A 20,058-nucleotide genomic window follows, 5' to 3' on the forward strand; every position below is an offset into this window, starting at 1 on the left:
CACGAGGCCCCTGCCAGCTCCTTTATCTCCCCTGGCCAGGGAGGAGGCTGATCCAGCACCCAGGGACACCTTCTGGAGCTGCTCTCCACCCCGGGAAGCTCCTGCCTCTCACAGCACCAGAGGGGTTTCTGCCTCATCCTCTTGGCAAAGAAGCTGAAGGAATGTGGGAGGATGAGGGAAGGTGGGAGGGGAAATGCAAAGGGAGGGGGGCAAGAGCACCCAAAGCTGGTGAGGAAGAAACTGCACCTGCCCTCACCCCAGGAGGTGGGACACCCATCCATCCATCCACCCATCCATCCATCCATCCGTTCGTCCATCCATCCATCCATCCATCCATCCATCCATCCATCCATCCATCCATCCATCCATCCCTTCCTCCATCCATCCATCCATCCATCCATCCATCCATCCATCCATCCATCCATCCATTCGTCCGTCCATCCATCCATCCCTCCATCCATCCATGCACTCATCCATCCATCCATCCATCCATCCATCCATCCATCCATCCATCCATCCATCCATCCATCCATCCCTCTCATCCATCCATTCCTCCATCCATCCCTCTCTCCCTCCCATCCATCCATCCATCCATCCATCCATCCATCCATCCATCCATCCATCCATCCATCCATCCATCTCTCCCATCCATCCTCCATCCATCCATCCATCCACCCATCCATCCATCCGTCCCTCCCTCCCTCCATCCATCCACCCATCCATCCACCCACCCAGCCAAGGATGGAGAAGAGGCAAACAGAGAACTGGACAAAGTTTCCTCAGGAGCAGAGGGGAGATTGGAGGGAGAGCTGAAGTAGCCATGGATGCAGAAGGAAGACCTTTAGATGGCAGATGGGCCAACTGGTTTCTGCTTTTGCTTTGTTTTTAGGATCCTGGAATGAGTTTGGGTTGGGAGGGACCTGGAGGATCATCTCATCCCACACCTGCCATGGGGGTTTGAGGGCAAGGCTGTTTCCTCTCTGCTTCTCAGGAACCCTGGATGGAGAAGTGCCACGTTCTCTCCACTGTGCCCAGGGCAAAGGCACAGGCAAAGAGCTCCAGGGGGAAACAGCTTGGAATGGAAATGGCCAGGACTGGAAGTGGCTTGGAGATTTATCAGGGAAGAGCAGAGCATGGACTCCTAACCCTCCCCAGGAGAACCTGTGGAAATGTTGTGTTGGTGCTGGTGCTCATGTGGCCAGAGGGGCAGCAACACACTGAATTACTGCAGGAACAACATTCCAAATAAAGTTCCAGTCAAAATGAGGACTGCTTTGAGTTCCAAGAGATTTAAAAATGCTGTAGAAAGTTCAGGACAAACTGGGCTTGTGGGGCTTCTCCCACCTTCCCAGCAGGTGCCCCCTCCCTGTGCCAGGGCTCCCTGCCATGGCACGAGCAGCAGGAGCTCCCAGCAGGTTCCAAAGCTGTTGTGGGTGCTGCTCTCCCTCCCCACAGCTCCCCCCTGCAGCCTCCAGGCTGCTCATCACCCCACTCTGTCCCCCTTCCCCTCCCCTGCCCATGGCAGCAGCAGCAGGAACTCCCAGCAGGTTCCAAAGCTCTTGTGGGTGCTGCTCTCCCTCCCCACAGCTCCCCCCTGCAGCCTCCAGGCTGCTCATCACCCCACTCTGCCCCCCTTCCACTCCTCTGCTCATGGCAGCAGCAGCAGGAGCTCCCAGCAGGTTCCAAAGCTCTTGTGGGTGCTGCTCTCCCTCCCCACAGCTCCCCCCTGCAGCCTCCAGGCTGCTCATCACCCCACTGTGCCCCCCTTCCACTCCCCTGCCCATGGCCATGTTCCAGCAGAGGTGCCCCCGGGCAGGGCACGGCTCTCCACGGCCCCTCCTGCACTAACAGGGCACTTTCCCGAGGCTTTGGCTGCTGCAGAGACCCCTCCTCAATCCTGCCCCCCTGGCTGGGACGCTGGGCCTCCTCCAGGCTCCCCCCAGGCATCCCCACCAAGGCTGGCACTGGGAGCAGGGCACGGGGAAAGGTGACCTCAGGGAAGGCACATTCCAGCTCAAGCGGCTCACTGAATGCAACAGAAAGCCTGGAACCTACTCCTTGTTTGTGTTTCAGAAGTCTTTGTAATGCTAAGGAAAATTCCAGCTCCTGAATCACTCTCCAAACAGCTGCACTTCCCTGAGAACACAGAGCAAGGCCACAGTTTTCACCTCCTTCCTCACCAGAAGGAGAATGTGACAGAGCTGAGCAGCTTCCCTGAGTCCTGGGGAACACCTGGACAGGTGAGGGGCTGCAGCTGCTGTGGAGGTGCCCAGTGCAGGAGGTGCCTCCGAAATGCCCGCACTGCTGTGGAGGTGCCCAGAGCAGGAGGTGCCCCTGAAACACCTGCACTGCTGTGGAGGTGCCCAGAGCAGGAGGTGCCCCCAGAATGCCCGCACTGCTGTGGAGGTGCCCCTGAAATGCCTGCACTGCTGTGGAGATGCCCAGAGCAGGTGGGTACCCCCAAAATGCCTGCACTGCTGTGGAGATGCCCAGAGCAGGTGGGTACCCCCGAAATGCCCGCACTGCTGTGGAGGTGCCCAGAGCAGGAGGTGCCCCTGAAACACCTGCACTGCTGTGGAGGTGCCCAGAGCAGGAGGTGCCCCCAGAATGCCCGCACTGCTGTGGAGGTGCCCCTGAAATGCCTGCACTGCTGTGGAGATGCCCAGAGCAGGTGGGTACCCCCAAAATGCCTGCACTGCTGTGGAGATGCCCAGAGCAGGTGGGTACCCCCGAAATGCCCGCACTGCTGTGGAGGTGCCCAGAGCAGGAGGTGCCCCTGAAACACCTGCACTGCTGTGGAGGTGCCCAGAGCAGGAGGTGCCCCCAGAATGCCCGCACTGCTGTGGAGGTGCCCCTGAAATGCCTGCACTGCTGTGGAGATGCCCAGAGCAGGTGGGTACCCCCAAAATGCCTGCACTGCTGTGGAGATGCCCAGAGCAGGTGGGTACCCCCGAAATGCCTGCACTGCTGTGGAGGTGCCCCCAGAATGCCCACACCGCTGTGGAGGTGCCCCCAGAATGCCCACACTGCTGTGGAGGTGCCCCCAGAATGCCCACACTGCTGTGAAGGTGCCCAGAGCAGGTGGGTACCCCCAGAATGCCCACACTGCTGTGGAGGTGCCCCCAGAATGCCCACACCGCTGTGGAGGTGCCCCCAAAATGCCCACACCACTGTGGATGGGCAGGGGAGCAGGAAGGGGTGGGATGATCTGGACACCTCTGGGATTAATGAAGTGTCCTCAGGTGATTTCTGTTCAGCTGCCCCACAGACACAGAAGCACAACCTGCAGATTGTGTGTCCGTAACTGCCACACAGCACAGAGCAAAGGGACCCAGGACTGACAGCAGTAGGTACAGACCAGTACAACATGAACCACAGACCTGAACTCACCATCCCAGAAGCTGCTGCACAGTGGGACACGGTGGGAAAGCAACACACCACAAGGAACACCCCCAGACCTACTGGCACAGCCTGGAGGGCACCCACAGGTGAGTGTGTGGCACAAAAGCCAAGCTGCAGGTGCCACGCTGGTTCCAGGACATTCCCAGCCATCAGCTGGATCCTTGATAAGGGACCAGCAGTGCTTGGGTTGGGATGTCACACGTGGTACACTTGCCTCACCCCGCCTGTTCTGATTGTCCTCTGCTCTGGGGTGGCCCAGGGCTGGTGGCCCTGTCCTCCTGTGTCCCTGTGCCCCTCCAGCAGGTGCCCCTCGCCCCACAGGCACTTCCTGGGAGACTGCTCACTTCTGCTCTGTGGTCTCCTGGGATCAGCCCTTGGCTTTTCCACAAGAGAAGAGGTTCCTCTGTGATGCCACCCCCAGCAGCCTCAGCCATGCCAAGCCCAGCTCCTGGTGGGAAACAGCCAGGAAAGAGAACTTGGAGTATCCCCAGGCCAGCCTGGAGCAGCTGACCCTGCATGTCCCCAGGACACACCTCAGGAGCCCTCCCAGCCCTGCCAGAGCACTGCCCACTGGGGCTGTGCCCCCTCCCACCATGGCCAGCTGCCCACGAGCACGAGGGAGCCGGGCAGGTGCCACCGCTCCGACCGCTGGCCCGAGGCCACCGGGATTCCCTTCCACTGGGAATCCTCAGCTGCCTGGGAACCAGGAGCTGGCCACAACCACAGCCAGATCCAGCAGGGAAGGGTTGGACACGGGTTGGACACCTTCTCTTCCTTCCCAAGCAGAACAAGGCACCAGCCAGGGGGTGGTTTTTTCCTTGCCCAAACCACTGCATGGATTTGGATACAGAATTTGGAACCCTCCAAGGCTTTATTGGGAGTATCTGAGATGGGATAAATTGATTTAACCCTCTTGCATAACTCAACTACTGACCCATGACCATCCCTGGCACAGGCCCTGGGCAGAGAAGCTGCAAATTGGCCTTAATGATCCTTGTGGGGCCTTTCCAACTCTTATTCTGGGATTGTGTGAAATCCCAGGACAGGGAGAAACGCTCCAAAAATGGGCACAGAACACAAGGAGACCCACAGCACACATGTCAGGCAAAGCACTGGAGAATCCTCCAGGAGAGGCCATGAGTGATGTCTGGGAAGGGTCTGGATGGGGCTGGTGTGGATATCTGAGATTCCATCAGCACCTCATGGACAGCAGTGACACCACAGCCCAACACCAGCATCTGTCAGGGCTTCACAGCAGGACAGGAGGAGTTCAGAGGACTCCCCCAAGTTGAAGTTCACAGGAATTCCTCCAGGCACACTCCCCCCACCCAAAAAGTGTCCCCTCCACCAGCTCTCTGCAACTGGTGACCTTGAAGATCATCAAGTCCAGCCACTGACCCAGCCCTACCATGTTCACCCCTAAATCACGTCCTCAAGTGCCAAACTCTTGTACCAAGGTCACAAGAAACTGACCCCAAAACTCATCCAGGATTTATCCAAGTGACACAACCTCAAACTTCCATGTGGCAATTCCTCTTCTGCATTTCTGTCTTGGAAACTCCCCCCAATACCATTAAACACACCCAGAACTGACAGTGTGGCATCACAGAATTCCTGAGGCTGGCAAAGCCCTCCCAGCCCATGGAGCCCACCCTGTGCCCTTGGCAAAGACTCCCAGCCCATGGAGACCACCCTGTGCCCTTGGCAAAGACTCCCAGCCCCTGGAGCCCACCCTGTGCCCGATGCCCACCTTGGCAAAGACTCCCAGCCCACGGAGCCCACCCTGTGCCCGATGTCCACCTTGGCAAAGACTCCCAGCCCCTGGAGCCCACCCTGTGCCCGATGCCCACCTTGGCAAAGCCCTCCCAGCCCATGGAGCCCACCCTGTGCCTGATGCCCACCTTGGCAAAGCCCTCCCAGCCCATGGAGCCCACCCTGTGCCCGATGCCCACCTTGGCAAAGCCCTGCCAGCCCCTGGAGCCCACCCTGTGCCCGATGCCCACCTTGGCAAAGCCCTGCCAGCCCCTGGAGCCCACCCTGTGCCCGATGCCCACCTTGGCAAAGCCCTGCCAGCCCCTGGAGCCCACCCTGTGCCCGATGCCCACCTTGGCAAAGCCCTGCCAGCCCCTGGAGCCCACCCTGTGCCCGATGCCCACCTTGGCAAAGCCCTGCCAGCCCCTGGAGCCCACCCTGTGCCCAATGCCCACCTTGGCAAAGCCCTCCCAGCCCAGAGCACTGAGTGCCATGGCCAGTCCTGCCTTGGGCACCTCCCAGGAGGGAGACTCTGGTGTTCCAGTGCCTGCCCACCCTTTCCATGCAGAAATTCCTGCCGTGCCACCTGCCCCTGCCCTGGCACAGCCTCAGGCCATTCCCTCTGCTCCTGTCCCTGTTCCCTGGAGCACAATCTGCCTCCCCCTCCTGTCAGGGAGTTGCAGACACTGAGATAAGTTTTATTCCAAGCCCCTGTTTTCCCCACCAGCCCCAACACTCCTGGACACGCTCAGACCCAGCTCTGCTGCCCTTGTGACCACAATGCTCTTCTCCTGCAGGTTCACTCCACCACAGTGACCTCCCCCTCAGCAGCACCCAGGGTTTCATTCAGCTGATCCAACAAAGCTCCTTGGATTTGCTACTCCAGGTGAGGGTGAACCAAGGACTGGCATGGAAACATCTGCTCAGGGACCAGGAATGGCCCACCTGGCCCAGGCTGGACTCAAACTCTGCACTCAAGGTCAGAGTGGTGCAGAAAACAGCAGTTCAGAGCCCCCTTTTAAACCCCCCTCCCTTCAGCTGGGCTCTGTTTGGGCTCATCCCACCAGGATTGGGGTCCCAGTCCTGCCCCATCCCAAGGGAAAGGAGCAGGAGAGGAAACTTCTGGGCTTTTCTTTATTGGGTTGTTGTTTTGATGTTTTGTTTTCTTTCTTTTTTAACTCAAAGCTGCTCTGTGTGTTCAGACAGAGCTCAGGAAAAAACTCCAGCTCAATAAATTAATGTTTTTACCCTCCAATATTTCCCTGAGAGCAAGACATATGGATGCTCCAACTCCTTTTCCTCTGCAGAAACTCCAAATATTTTAGACAGGCTGTTTCAAGTATGTGCCTGAACAGCTTGATCTTTATATGAAATGCCTTTGAACATTCCCATTGCTGTTCTCCAGCTGGGATGGCGATTCCATGGAGCACTTTATGGAGTCTCACGTGGAAAAACAGAGTTTTGCCACTTCCCAAGTGCTTCTCCTCCACTGCCAGTTTGGTGGGAAATCACAGAGAAGGAAAAGCCAAGCCTGTGGTGCACCTTTTCCTTCCGAATTTTCTGGGATGGGATTGGATTGGGAGCCTTTGGCTGCTCCACGTGTCGCCCCCAGCCAAGGGCTGATGTGGAGACACATCCAAACCAAACTGCTCTTAAAGGAAGGTTAATTGTAAGGACTAATTAGGGCACGTTGATGAGCCTTTCCTTGGAAAAGAGCAGCTTTTCCTGGCTTTTTTTTCTGGCTTTGAAGGGAAGGTGTCCAACCAACTGGACTGCACAAGGTTTGCACGGTGGGGTCAAGGCAAACCACAACTTTTTCCTTCTTTTTGGAATTCCTCCTGAGGTTCTGCTTCCACAGGCTCCAGGGCTGGTTTTAGCAATCCCATAAAACCCCAGGCTCCAGTTAGGAGTTATTTTGTCAAAGGACAGCAGAGCAAGAGGAGCCAGGGAAGGATTCTCTGCAGAACAAGTGGAGCAGTGTCCCAGAAATAGCTGGGAAGTGTCCACCATTCCAGAGCTCAACATTCCTGCTCTCTGCTCCCACCTGGGATTTGGACCTTGCTGTGCACACAGAGGGTTTGGTTCACTGAGTGGAGCTGTTTGTCCATCAGGAACTTCCTCCCTCCCTTCCTGGCAGCCCAGGAAAGTCCAGGCACAGCACCAGGATCCCAGAAATGCTGGGAATTCTGGTGTCCAAACCACCTTCCCTTACTTTGAATTCCCTCCAAACTCATCCAAGACAGCACCCAGCCATCCAGGTCCTTCATTCCCAGGCTCCTCCAAGGGGAGGGAATAATCCATAGCATGAATGAAATGGGAGGGCTGATCAACACCAGCCTTCCTGCAGGTGAATATTTACCAGGAATCACTCCCCACCAGCCTTTGGGATGTAAATATTTAGGGAACAGCCAGGGATGCTCTGCCACCACTCAGCACATTCGGGATGGAAATATCCAAGGAAACAGCCAGGGATGCTTTGGCCACTATTCCAGACAACGTGGCACTAATGAAGATGAAATACCCTTTAAAATACAGTAAAACAGAAAGTATTTTAGAAGTCCTAAATCCCTTTAAAAGTCCTAAATGATTTTTTGGGGCACACTTGGAGCAGAAGAGCAGGAATGGAACAATTCCTGCTCAAGGAGAGGCTGGAAAAGCAAAGCTTAGTCCAGGGAGGTTTGTAGTGAAAAGGCTTTTCCTCCCTTTTTCCACCAACTTTTGGGCAGGACAAAAACTTGTTTCTTCAGGAAATGCATTTCCTGATGGAATAGAGCACAATTCCATCATTTTTTCCTGCTGGGATTTGGACACACACCTGAGTCGGAGGGAGAATCTCTAATTGAGGCTGCACTTCCCAGACTGGTGAACTGGGAATTCTCACCAGCCAGGAAGCAAATCCACCATCCCAAAAAATGGGAAGAGTCCCCCAAAAAATGGGGAAAGCCCCCCCCAAAAAAAAGGGGGGAAAAGGCCCCCCCCCAAAAAAAGGGGGAAAAAGGCCCCCCCAAAAAAGGGGGGAAAAAGGCCCCCCCAAAAAAGGGGGGAAAAAGGCCCCCCCAAAAAAACGGGGGAAAAAGGCCCCCCCCCAAAAAAGGGGGGGAAAGGCCCAAAAAAAGGGGGAAAAAGGCCCCAAAAAAAGGGGGAAAAAGGCCCCAAAAAAAGGGGGAAAAAGGCCCCAAAAAAAGGGGGAAAAAGGCCCCAAAAAAAGGGGGAAAAAGGCCCCAAAAAAAGGGGGAAAAAGGCCCCAAAAAAAGGGGGAAAAGGCCCCCAAAAACAAGGGGGAAAAGGCCCCCAAAAACAAGGGGGAAAAGGCCCCCAAAAACAAGGGGGAAAAGGCCCAAAAAAAAGGGGGAAAAGGCCCCAAAAAAACGGGGAAAAGGCCCCAAAAAAACGGGGAAAAGGCCCCAAAAAAACGGGGAAAAGGCCCCAAAAAAACGGGGAAAAGGCCCCAAAAAAACGGGGAAAAGGCCCCAAAAAAACGGGGAAAAGGCCCCAAAAAAACGGGGAAAAGGCCCAAAAAAAAGGGGGAAAAGGCCCAAAAAAAGGGGGGAAAAGGCCCAAAAAAAGGGGGGAAAAGGCCCAAAAAAAGGGGGGAAAAGGCCCAAAAAAAAGGGGGAAAAGGCCCCAAAAAAAGGGGGAAAAGGCCCAAAAACCTTCTCTGCAGCCCCAGGCAAGACCTGAATATAATTTAAATGGTCGTGTGAGTCACTTTGAACTCTTTAATGCCCTTTTAAGTGTCACAACAAGGAACCAGCTCGAGAAGAAAAGCCTTTTTTAATGTATTTTTCATTTAAAGCAGCACTTTGTGAAGATGTTTGCACCTTATTTCCCTTCAGAGCTAAAATTAAAAAAAAAATAATAAAGAGAGAGATGAGACTGTCAGGGAAGTTTTAAAGAACTGTGAGAGCCCCTGGGAGTGCCAGGCAGTGTTTTGGCAGTGCCACAACCCCGAGCTGGCAAAGGGCTGAATCCTCCCTCTGAACCAGCAGCTGGAAAGCAGAAAAAACTCATTTCTCCCCCTCCCAACTGCCCCTCCTGGGCAGTGCTTGTGGTTTTAGTTGTGATTTTTGATGGGAACGAGCAGCAATGCCCAAAAAGATGCCCTGTGGGCACTCCCAGGTGATGGGCAGGAAAGGTCCCGGGCAGGAAGGGAAGGGAAGGGAAGAAAGATCCCGGGCAGGAAGGGAAGGGAAGGGAAGGGAAGGGAAGGGAAGGGAAAAGATCCCGGGCAGGAAGGGAAGGGAAGGGAAGGGAAAAAAGATCCCGGGCAGGGAGGGAAGGGAAGGGAAAAGATCCCGGGCAGGGAGGGAAGGGAAGGGAAGAAAGATCCCGGGCAGGGAAGGGAAGGGAAGGGAAGAAAGATCCCGGGCAGGGAAGGGAAGGGAAGGGAAGAAAGATCCCGGGCAGGGAAGGGAAGGGAAGGGAAGAAAGATCCCGGGCAGGGAAGGGAAGGGAAGGGAAGAAAGATCCCGGGCAGGGAAGGGAAGGGAAGGGAAGAAAGATCCCGGGCAGGGAAGGGAAGGGAAGAAAGATCCCGGGCAGGGAAGGGAAGAAAGATCCCGGGCAGGGAAGGGAAGAAAGATCCCGGGCAGGGAAGGGAAGAAAGATCCCGGGCAGGAAGGGAAGGGAAGGGAAGAAAGATCCCGGGCAGGAAGGGAAGGGAAGGGAAGAAAGATCCCGGGCAGGGAAGGGAAGGGAAGGGAAGAAAGATCCCGGGCAGGGAAGGGAAGGGAAGAAAGATCCCGGGCAGGGAAGGGAAGGGAAGAAAGATCCCGGGCAGGGAAGGGAAGAAAGATCCCGGGCAGGGAAGGGAAGAAAGATCCCGGGCAGGGAAAGATCCTGGGCAGGAACTGGAGCTGCTCCTGCAGGTGGTTGGTTATAACAGAAAATCAGGGATAAGATAAACCCAGGGCCAACCCCACACCACTGGAGTCATAAACACAACGTGATCCAGGTGGAACTGTCTGGGCAGGAAGCAGAGGAACAAACTCAGTCCTGGTTGTGCAACACCCAGAAAAGCCACATTTCAACCACCAAACCCCAGCAGTGGATTTGTATGAGAAATAAAGGGAGAGTTTGAAAAATAAAACACCAAAAAGGGAGACTGAGGGAGAAATATCTCCCCCATCATCCACTTCAGGGCTTTTATAGGAGGTTTTATTAGTCAGGATGGGACTTTATGGGATTATTTGACTTAACAGCCCCAAGTAACAAGCTCAGCCACACAGGAACACCCAGAATTCCACATAAAAATTGTTTTAGGCAGAGCAAGCTGTAAAATATAAAATACAGGCTCAGAAAGAACCACAACAGTCTGTTACCTACCTCTGATTTACAGAAAGGTCTGATGGTTTTTAATTACAGGATAATATTAAATAAAAGATACAGCACAGAACTGAAGAACAAGTACCAAAATAAGGATATTCAGGGGTATTTTCTCCAAGATTTATTTATTTTACGTGTGAAAGCTGGGAAATAATGATCCCCCCAGGAAAAAAAAAAAGGATATTGACTGTCAAAGACTAAAGGAAAACAATTCCCAGATCCATCCTGCCCAAAGACTGAGTAAAATCCACACATAAATGACTTTGGCATTAGGATCGATCCTAACCCGCAGCTCCAGCGGGAGGATTGGGCTGAATTTGAATTTACAGGTATTTTAGAGCTGCGGAATTCCAGCCAGCCCCTCCATTCTCGCACCACCACGTGCGCCGAGTCACAACAAACACAGAACCGCATTCCCGACCGGCATCTCCAAACATTCCCAAGCGCCAAAAGCAGGGAAGGTTTGGGCTGGAAGCACCAGGACACCAAAGCCACGGCTGGCGGGTAAAAAGAGGTAAAATAATCGCGATTTTCCAGCTCCTTCCCGCCCACCCCCGAACTCGGAGCTCTCCGAACTTTGTTTGGCACGGGGCAAAACGGAGCCGAAACCGAACCAGGGGAGGGATGGGGAGGGATGCGGTGGGATGGGGAGGGATGGGGAGGGATGCGGTGGGATGGGGAGGGATGGGGAGGGATGCGGTGGGATGGGGTGGGATGGGGAGGGATGGGGAGGGATGGGGTGGGATGGGGTGGGATGGGGTGGGATGGGGAGGGATGGGGAGGGATGGGGAGGGATGGGGAGGGATGCGGTGGGATGGGGAGGGATGCGGTGGGATGGGGAGGGATGCGGTGGGATGGGGAGGGATGCGGTGGGATGGGGAGGGATGCGGTGGGATGGGGAGGGATGCGGTGGGATGGGGAGGGATGCGGTGGGATGGGGAGGGATGCGGTGGGATGGGGAGGGATGCGGTGGGATGGGGAGGGATGCGGTGGGATGGGGAGGGATGCGGTGGGATGGGGAGGGATGCGGTGGGATGGGGAGGGATGCGGTGGGATGGGGAGGGATGCGGAGGGCAAAGTCCACTCCATCCCGAGCAGCTTCGGCTGGTGGTTTGGAAGAGCCTTGGAAATGGTGAATGAAACTCCAGGAGCGCGGGGGGTGGAGGGGAATTGCGCGGAACGAGCGAGAAACGGCCAAAAATCGTTAAAAACGATGAAAACACGAGAAGCGATTTAAAAGGGCCCTGTACCCAGGGAGGAGGGAAGGAGCGAAGGAAAGGAGGAGGAGGAAGGAGGGAAGGAGAGAAGGAGGAGGAAGGAGCGAAGGAGAGAAGGAAGAGGAGGAGGAGGAAGGATCGAAGGAGAGAAGGAGGAGGAGGGAGGAAGAGGAAGGAGGGAAGGAGCGAAGGAAAGGAGAGAAAGGAGGGAAGGAGCGAAGGAAAGGAGAGAAGGAGGAGGAGGGAGGAAGAGGAAGGAGGGAAGGAGCGAAGGAGGAGGAGGAAGGAGGGAAGGAGCGAAGGAGGAGGAGGAAGGAGGGAAGGAGCGAAGGAAAGGAGAGAAGGAGGAGGAGGGAGGAGGAGGAGGAAGGAGGGAAGGAGCGAAGGAGGAAGGAGGAAGGAGGGAAGGAGCGAAGGAAAGGAGAGAAGGAGGAGGAGGGAGGAGGAGGAGGGAGGGAAGGAGCGAAGGGGGAGGAGGAAGGAGGGAAGGAGGCGGATTCGCGGCCCGGCCCCGCCGAGCCCCAGTTTCAGCCCCAGCCCCGTCCCCGATCCCGATCCCGGCCCCGGCGGGCCCCGAACCCGCGCCCGTTCCGCCCGTTCCCAGCGCGGCCCCCGCGCCGGCGCCGCCTCCCGCCCCGCCACAAAATGGCAGCGCCGCCGCTCCCGTCATGTCGGAGGGCGCGGGGCGGCCCCGCCGCCGCCTCCTCCCGGCCGGCCCCGCCGCCGCCTCCCGCCCGGCTCCCGCTCGGCCCAGCGGCGGCGGCGGGAGGAGCAGGAGGGCGAGGAGGAGGCGGCGGCGGGAGGGAAGGCAGGCGGGGAGCCCAGAACATGGCGCCGCGTCCTACTTGCGGCGGCGCTGCCGCCTCACGGAGGGAGCCCGGCCGGGGATGGCGGCCGAGCCCAGCCGAGCCGAGCCCTCCTCTCTCCCTCCCCCGCCGCCTCCTCCTCCTCCTCCTCCTCCTCCCGCCGCTCGCACAGGAGTTTTTTAAACTTTAAAGCGCACGTTCCGCCGCCCCGCGCCCGCCTTTGTCCCCCCGGGCGCTGCCGCCCAGGTACGTTCGCCCCGCGGGGCCCGGCCCGGCCCGGCCGCTCCGCTCGCGGTGCTTCCCCCGCTTTATCCCCGTCCTTCCCCACATCCCTCCCCGCCCTTGTGTTCTTCTTGTTGTTTGGTTGGGGTTTTTTGTTTGGGGTTTTTTTGTTTGTTTTTTTTTTTCTGTTTTGTCCTGCCAAAGTTTTTCTCTCTCTCCCCCGTTTATTGCGGAACAACAACCTGAAGTCCAACCCCGGGGAAAGGAAAGGGGGGAGAGGAGAGGGAAAAACACGCACAAAAACCACGCACAACATCCAGGCTTTTTATGCGTGTGTGGGGATGGAGGGGGTGGAGAGCGCCTTGATTTCTTCCAATATTTTTACTTATTATTATCATTATTAATATCATTCAACGCTCGCGCTACCGGCGGCGATGCCCCATCACCCCGAAAAAAAATAAAAAAAATAAAAGAGGAGGGGAGGAAAAAAAAAAAAGCAAACCCCCCCAACCAACGCTAAGGATCGGTTTAAAATTCTTTCCTTTTATCTTCTCAGCATCTGGAGAGAGGGAGAGAGAGAGAGAAAGGGCGCGTTCATGAGCACTACAAAGTTACAAATATGGCTCCCCAGTCTCTGCTGCCTGATCACTGCACAGAAATGAAGACGCACTTTAAACTAAGCCATTCGCAACTCCCTCGCCGTCCCTGCCTGCCTCTCCCTGCCCGGCACCCTGCGCAAATATTTGCCAACTAAACACGCCGAGAGAGAGAGCAGCGAGCAACTTATTTTTATTTAATGCACGGCGAGCCCCCTCCGAGGCATCGCAGCCCGGCACGGCCGCGGGTGCCCCGGCACATCCCGCGCCCCCGAACGCACACACAGGTAGGCACGGCAAGGGCAGCAACGCTACACACCCCCTAAAAACACAAACCCCCCCGCGGAATGCCTTTTTATTATTATTATTATCATCATCACCATCGTTATTATTCTTATCCTCATTATTTTTTTTTTTTTTGCATTGCTTACATCTGAGGGCGTCCTGTTCCGCAGCTCTAAGTGGATCCTTTTCTTCATGTCCATGTCCGTGGCTGGTGGCGGTGCTGGCGCGGGGCGGTGCGGAGCGGAGCCCGCTCGGCGGGCGCGGAGGGACTCGGGCTCGCCCAGCGCCGCTCGGAGCCCCGAGCGCAGCACCGCGGCGGGCACCGACCTGATAGCCGCGGGGGCGGGACCGCCCGCAGCGCGCCCAATCGCCGCGCGCCGCCGCCGCGCCGCGACCAATGGCGAGCGCCCGGCGCGGCGCCGGCCAATAGGCGAGCGGCTCGGCCGGGCAGGGGGACAGCCCGGCCCCGCGCGCCGCTCATTCCGCGCTGGAGGCCGAGGGGGACGGAGCGGCGGCCGCGGCGGCTCCGCGAGGGGCGCGCCCGCCCGGTGGGGCCGCGCGGGGCGGGAGCGGCGCTGCAGACGGAGCCGCCCGGGCAGGGCCGCGCAGCCGGGAGGGAGGGAAAGGTGCGGAGCGGGCAATGGCGCGGAGCGGGCAATGGCGCGGGCCCCGGCGGCGGAGGGCGGGCGGAGTGCGAGGGGCGGGCGGAGCGCGGGGAGGGGCGGCGGCGGCTCCGAGGGCAGCGGCGAGCGGGGGGGGGGAGAGGCCGCTCCGCCGGCCGGGCCGCCCTCAGAGGGGTCTCCACCGGCCAGGCCGCCCTCAAGAGAGTCCCCGCGGGCTCGGGCCGCCCTCAGAGGGGTCTCCGCCGGCCCGGGCCGCCCTCAGAGGGGTCTCCGCCGGCCCGGGCCGCCCTCAGAGGGGTCTCCGCCGGCCCGGGCCGCCCTCAGAGGGGTCTCCGCCGGCCCGGGCCGCCCTCAGAGGGGTCTCCGCCGGCCCGGGCCGCCCTCAGAGGGGTCTCCGCCGGCCCGGGCCGCCCTCAGAGGGGTCTCCGCCGGCCCGGGCCGCCCTCAGAGGGGTCTCCGCCGGCCCGGGCCGCCCTCAGAGGGGTCTCCGCCGGCCCGGGCCGCCCTCAGAGGGGTCTCCGCCGGCCCGGGCCGCCCTCAGAGGGGTCTCCGCCGGCCCGGGCCGCCCTCAGAGGGGTCCCCGCCGACCGGGCCGCCCTCAGGGGGGTCCCCGCCGGCCCGGGCCGCCCTCAGAGGGGTCCCCGCCGACCGGGCCGCCCTCACGGGGGTCCCCGCGGGCCCGGGCCGCCTGTGCCGGGCGGGGGGCGCGGGGCGGGGCCCGTCGTGCCCGGCAGTGGTCGGTTCTCCCTGAGGGAAGCGCCCTGGGGTGCTGTGCCCGCCCGGGGGGCTGCGGGAGCCTCGCTGGGCCCCGCGCGGTGTGTGCTGGAGCGGGAGCAGGGCCCGTGTGGCCCGGGCAGCGAATCCTGCACTTCCAGAAGGGAAGGGACAAGAAGGACCGAGAGGGAGGTTTTACAGGGGCCTGGAATGACAAGACAAGGGAGAATGGCTTCAGACTGAAATAGGGAGGGTTTAGGTCGGATATTGGGAAGGAATTCCTGGCTGGGAGGGTGGGCAGGCCCTGGCACAGGTGCCCAGAGAAGCTGTGGCTGCCCCAGCCCTGGGAGTGTCCCAGGCCAGGTTGGATGGGACTTGCAGCAGTCTGGGACAGTGGGAGGTGTCTGGGCCTGTGACAGGGGTGGCACTGGTGGGTTTAAGGTCCCTTCCAACCCAAACCGTTCCACAATCCTGTGTCCTTTCCAGGCAGCTGCAGGGATGAGGTGCCAGCTGTGCCCTGGCAGGGCTCTGTGTCTCTGTCAGGTGCTGGATGCCATGGCCAAGCCCCACATCTGCCCCTCTCCGTGGACTTGTGACTCATTTCCCCAAGCACAGGGCGCTGTTTCCATCAGGTGAAGGAGGAGCAGGTAAAATGTCCCTCATTCCCTTGCTGAGGTTCCTGCTTGGCCCTTCCTGCTGTCCCTGCAACTTTGGGTGGGCTTGTTCACCTCCCCTGGCACAGAAAGACAGGGCTGTAAAAATCCCTGAGGGTTGTTGGAAAGATTCAATGCTCAGTTATCAACAAAACCACCAGAACTGCTAAAGAAATGTCCTACCAAAATATTTTGCAGCACAAGGAGGAAGATGAAATTTCACCTGTGTCTGGATAAACCTCCCTGAGTGTGGGGGACAACTAAGCAAGAGTTCTGTGTGGAGAGTGAAAGAAGCTCAAACTGGATCCAGCTCCAGGTAAACTTTAAATTTAGAGGTCAGTGCCATTGGTGTTCTGCAGCAGGGGAATATTCTTGTCATGGTTTGGAGCCTTGTTATAATTTAGCTCTTGGAACCACCACATTTTGGGTTTGTGTGAGACAAGATACTTCCTGCTCTGTGGCACTGATTTCAACATGAGGGAAATTGCTGCATATAATTAACATCCTAAAAACTTTACAAAGCATTTGGGACTTGAGGATGAGGGTGAGTTTTATTTTAGCTGTTTTAAATTCTCCTTTCCAGGTGTGAACAAAGGTGGCCCCTGGGCTGAGGCTTCAGGAAAGTTTGAGCTGGAATTTGGTTTCGTGGAATGGGTGAAGACCTTTGGAAAAGAACTTTTATCGTGGAATCAAACTGTTCCTGAGGATTTACTGAGAATACAGAGATGCTTTTCCTTTGCTTGCTCAGAAGAAAACAATGATGTGTGTTCTAATATCTGAATTTATATAAAGTGAACTCTTGGGGGGAATTTATTCCAAGTTGAAAGTCAGAATGAAGTGTTTAAACCTCTTGGTTGTCTCTCTGCCCCATTCCTGTGCCTGTGGCTTGTATTGCAGGGATTTGGGGAGTCTGGGAGACTGAAATAAATGGGAATGTTCTCCAGGATAAGTATCTCAGACTGTAAATAAATTCTGAATAATGTTTTTGCAGGGCACAGCTTTCCTTAGCAAAAAACCTGCTCACTGGGCTGATGACACTTGGAGGATCTAAAACCCAAAAGTCAAACAGCTTTAAAAATGCTGGGATTGTGTCACTGACATTGCAGGCTCTGGTTTGGTTCTCCCTGTGCTGCCACTGAGTGTGGAATCCTGTCCTGGAGCCCTTGAGTGGAGCAGGAAGAGCTGCCAGCCCTGCTGGTTGGGGTGGGAGCTGCTCTGGGGCTCCCTGGGAGAGGAAAATCCCCCCCAGTTCTCTCTGTGCTGCTTTTTCAAGCTGAAGTTGAAGGAAATGAGCAGAGTCACCACTTCAGGGTGGGATTTTGGACATGGCTCAGGTGTTTCTCCAGTTGCTTCGTTGCTCAGAGTAATTTGTTGTTAATTATATGAAAAGAAAGCTCTAAAGATGGGTTTAATTTTAAATTAAATATTAAAACACTCTTTAGAGGAGCTTTTTGAGGCCTGGCTGAGCCTGAGTTGGGTTTTCCTGTGCTTCTGTCAGGTCTTTCCTGATCCAGCTTTACAAACTCCTTAAAATAACAGCATTTTGGGCAATCAGGTGATTTCATCCCCAGTTTGTCTTTTGTTATGGATCATTCACTTGCTTTTGGCTTCTTCTGTTTGTTTTTAACAGGAATTGTTTGTTTGTTGTTTTTTCTTGGTTTTAAACAGGAAGTTTGTTGTTTTCATTTCTTGTTTTTTTACCAGGAATTGTTTGGGGGTTTTTTTCCTTGTTTGCTGTTAACAGGAACTCTTTGAGGCTTTTTCTTTGTTTTCCACAGGACTCCTGCAGCCCCACCTTGCCCTGGTTCCATAGGAAGGCTCCTGCTCGGGATGTGTGGGATCCTCCTGGATTCTGTGGCTGGCAAATCCTTGGATTGCTGAGCAGTTGCTGGAAGGAGCTGCTGGTTGTTTTGCTCTTGCTGATAATGCCCCTTTGTGGCTGTGCTGGGGGGCTCTTTGTCCCTTCTGCATCCACACAAAGCCTTCCTTCATCTTTGGGAACATTCCTCATTCCCTGCTCCCTCTGCACAGCTGGGAATTCTGGGGCACCATTCCCTCCTGGGATTCTCCATCCCACCCTGGGCAGGGGGAATGGGGAACAATCCCTGGGATCTGGGAATTCTGGGGCACAATTCCCTCCTGGGATTCTCCATCCCATCCTGGGCAGAGGGAATGGGGAACAATCCCTGGGATCTGGGAATTCTGGGGCACAATTCCCTCCTGGGATTCTCCATCCCACCCTTGGCAGAGGGAATGGGGAACAATCCCTGGGAATTCTGGGGCACAATTCCCTCCTGGGATTCTCCATCCCACCCTTGGCAGAGCTGGCAGAGGGAATGGGGAACAATCCCTGAGATCTGGGAATTGCAGAGCCATTCCCTCCTGGGGTTCTTCATCCCACCCTTGGCAGAGGGAATGGGGAACAATCCCTGGGATCTGGGAATTGCAGAGCCAAAATTCCCTCCTGGGGTTCTCCATCCCACCCTTGGCAGAGGGAATGGGGAACAATCCCTGGGAATTCTGGGGCACAATTCCCTCCTGGGGTTCTCCATCCCATCCTGGGCAGAGGGAATGGGGAACAATCCCTGGGAATTCTGGGGCAAAATTCCCTCCTGGGATTCTCCATCCCACCCTTGGGCAGAGCTGCCAGAGGGAATGGGGAACAATCCCTGGGATCTGCTGGGAAATCCAGACAGGAAAGGCAGAATGAAGGTACAAAACTGGGAGAGGAAGAGGGAAATAATTCTGGGATATCTCAAAAATGGGAGTTCTTTTTCCTAAAACTGGAGTATAAAAGGTTATTTCCTTTATTCCCCCCTTTTGTTAAATATATTTTATATTTCCTACCAAAAGTGGTAGTTGCTTATTTTTAACTGAATATTCAGCCATTTTTGCTGTTACTTGTCCTGGCCATGCTCAATTTGAGAACTTTTGTATAATCTCATTAAAGCAAAAAAAAAAAATAAAAAAATGAAGGATTAGGTGAATTTCTGGATAAATCTTGAGGATAGTTTGGGGAAGAGAAAAATAACAGCAGAGCTTTGAAGTGAAATGAGCAGCTGGTGCAGCTTCCCTGGGTGCTGTGTAGGGAATCCAAACAAAGGAACTTGTTGGACAGGTGAGAGGTGGAAATTCAGGTTTTTGGGGTTTTTTTTTTGGCCTGTCATAAATCTGGGGGTGTGTCCAAAGGAGGAAGGAAAAGAACTTCAGAGATCCTTGCAAAACTCCTGATAAAATTCCTTACAAAAAGGTGATGATCTGGGATGTGGTGTGGCAAAATCAACCCCAGAGTCAGAGGTGGGAATGAAAAATGGCAGGTTGGGACAAAAAGTTGGAAGTTGGAGACAAATTTCAAAGGGAAAATGTGTGTGGGAAATGGGACAATCCAAGGAATGGTGTTGGGATTGAGGAGTGTGTGAAAGGAGTTGATTGCAGGGGGTTGGCAGGACTGGCTGGGGCAGAGGACAAGACACACTTGGCAGATGAATTAAAGCAAAGTTTGGGAATTCCTGTCAGGCCTGTTTGTGTTGGGATAAACCCCGAGGGGTTTGCTGGGTCTTGGGGAACCAGAAGGGACAAGGGACAATGTCAGGGTGTCCTTCTGGGAGGGTTTGCCAGCTCTGCTCTTTCCAGGGAAATCCAGCAGGGAATGTCCCTGTGGGGTTTGCCCTTTGAAACAGGAATCCTGTGCCCCCTTCCAGGCAGGAATCCTGTGCCCCCTTTCCCAGCAGGAATCCTGTGCCCCCTTTCCCAGCAGGAATCCTGTGCCCCCCTTCCCAGCAGGAATCCTGTGCCCCCCTTCCCAGCAGGAATCCTGTGCCCCCCTTCCCAGCAGGAATCCTGTGCCCTGTGCTCCCTTTCCAGCAGGAATCCTGTGCTCCCTTCCCGGCAGGAATCCTGTGCCCTGTGCCCCCTTCCAGGCAGGAATCCTGTGCCCTGTGCCCCCCTTCCCGGCAGGAATGCTGTGCCCCCCTTCCCGGCAGGAATGCTGTGCCCCCCTTCCCGGCAGGAATGCTGTGCCCCCCTTCCAGGCAGGAATGCTGTGCCCCCCTTCCCAGCAGGAATGCTGTGCCCCCCTTCCCAGCAGGAATGCTGTGCCCCCCTTCCCAGCAGGAATGCTGTGCCCCCCTTCCCAGCAGGAATGCTGTGCCCCCCTTCCCAGCAGGAATGCTGTGCCCCCCTTCCCAGCAGGAATGCTGTGCCCCCCTTCCCAGCAGGAATCCTGTGCCCCCCTTCCCAGCAGGAATCCTGTGCCCCCCTTCCCAGCAGGAATCCTGTGCCCTGTGCTCCCTTTCCAGCAGGAATCCTGTGCTCCCTTTCCAGCAGGAATCCTGTGCTCCCTTCCCGGCAGGAATCCTGTGCCCTGTGCCCCCTTCCAGGCAGGAATCCTGTGCCCTGTGCCCCCTTCCAGGCAGGAATCCTGTGCCCTGTGCCCCCCTTTCCCAGCAGGAATCCTGTGCCCC

General features: G+C 56.5%; 1 protein-coding gene and 1 long non-coding RNA gene across 6 annotated transcripts in view; one reads left to right on the top strand and one right to left on the bottom strand.

Moving 5' to 3' along the window:
• ANP32A (acidic nuclear phosphoprotein 32 family member A) overlaps positions 1 to 13,938 on the bottom strand; it is a 29,159-nt gene extending 15,221 nt beyond the window's left edge. Inside the window, exon 1 of one of the 2 annotated variants that reach the window (XM_071568132.1) lies at positions 13,752 to 13,938. In XM_071568132.1, the coding sequence (XP_071424233.1) occupies positions 13,752 to 13,805 (54 nt within the window). In that variant the 5' untranslated portion in view covers positions 13,806 to 13,938. The remainder of the gene's footprint in view (positions 1 to 13,751) is intronic. The other variant, XM_071568131.1, reaches the window with a different exon arrangement.
• Positions 12,445 to 19,162, top strand: LOC139677822 (uncharacterized). 4 transcript variants are annotated; one of them, XR_011698930.1, is made up of 6 exons: positions 12,445 to 12,748; positions 13,281 to 13,607; positions 15,429 to 15,589; positions 15,794 to 15,911; positions 16,179 to 16,357; positions 17,374 to 19,162. It is a non-coding gene; the product is annotated as an uncharacterized lncRNA (long non-coding RNA). The 4 variants fall into 4 exon arrangements; XR_011698931.1 differs by lacking the exon at positions 17,374 to 19,162 and adding an exon at positions 16,587 to 17,365; XR_011698928.1 differs by lacking the exon at positions 17,374 to 19,162 and having other exon boundaries at positions 16,179 to 16,544.
• The last annotated feature ends 896 nt before the right edge of the window (positions 19,163 to 20,058 follow it).

This window comes from Pithys albifrons, chromosome 13, assembly GCF_047495875.1.
Source record: "Pithys albifrons albifrons isolate INPA30051 chromosome 13, PitAlb_v1, whole genome shotgun sequence".
In the NCBI taxonomy this organism is placed as follows: domain Eukaryota; kingdom Metazoa; phylum Chordata; class Aves; order Passeriformes; family Thamnophilidae; genus Pithys; species Pithys albifrons.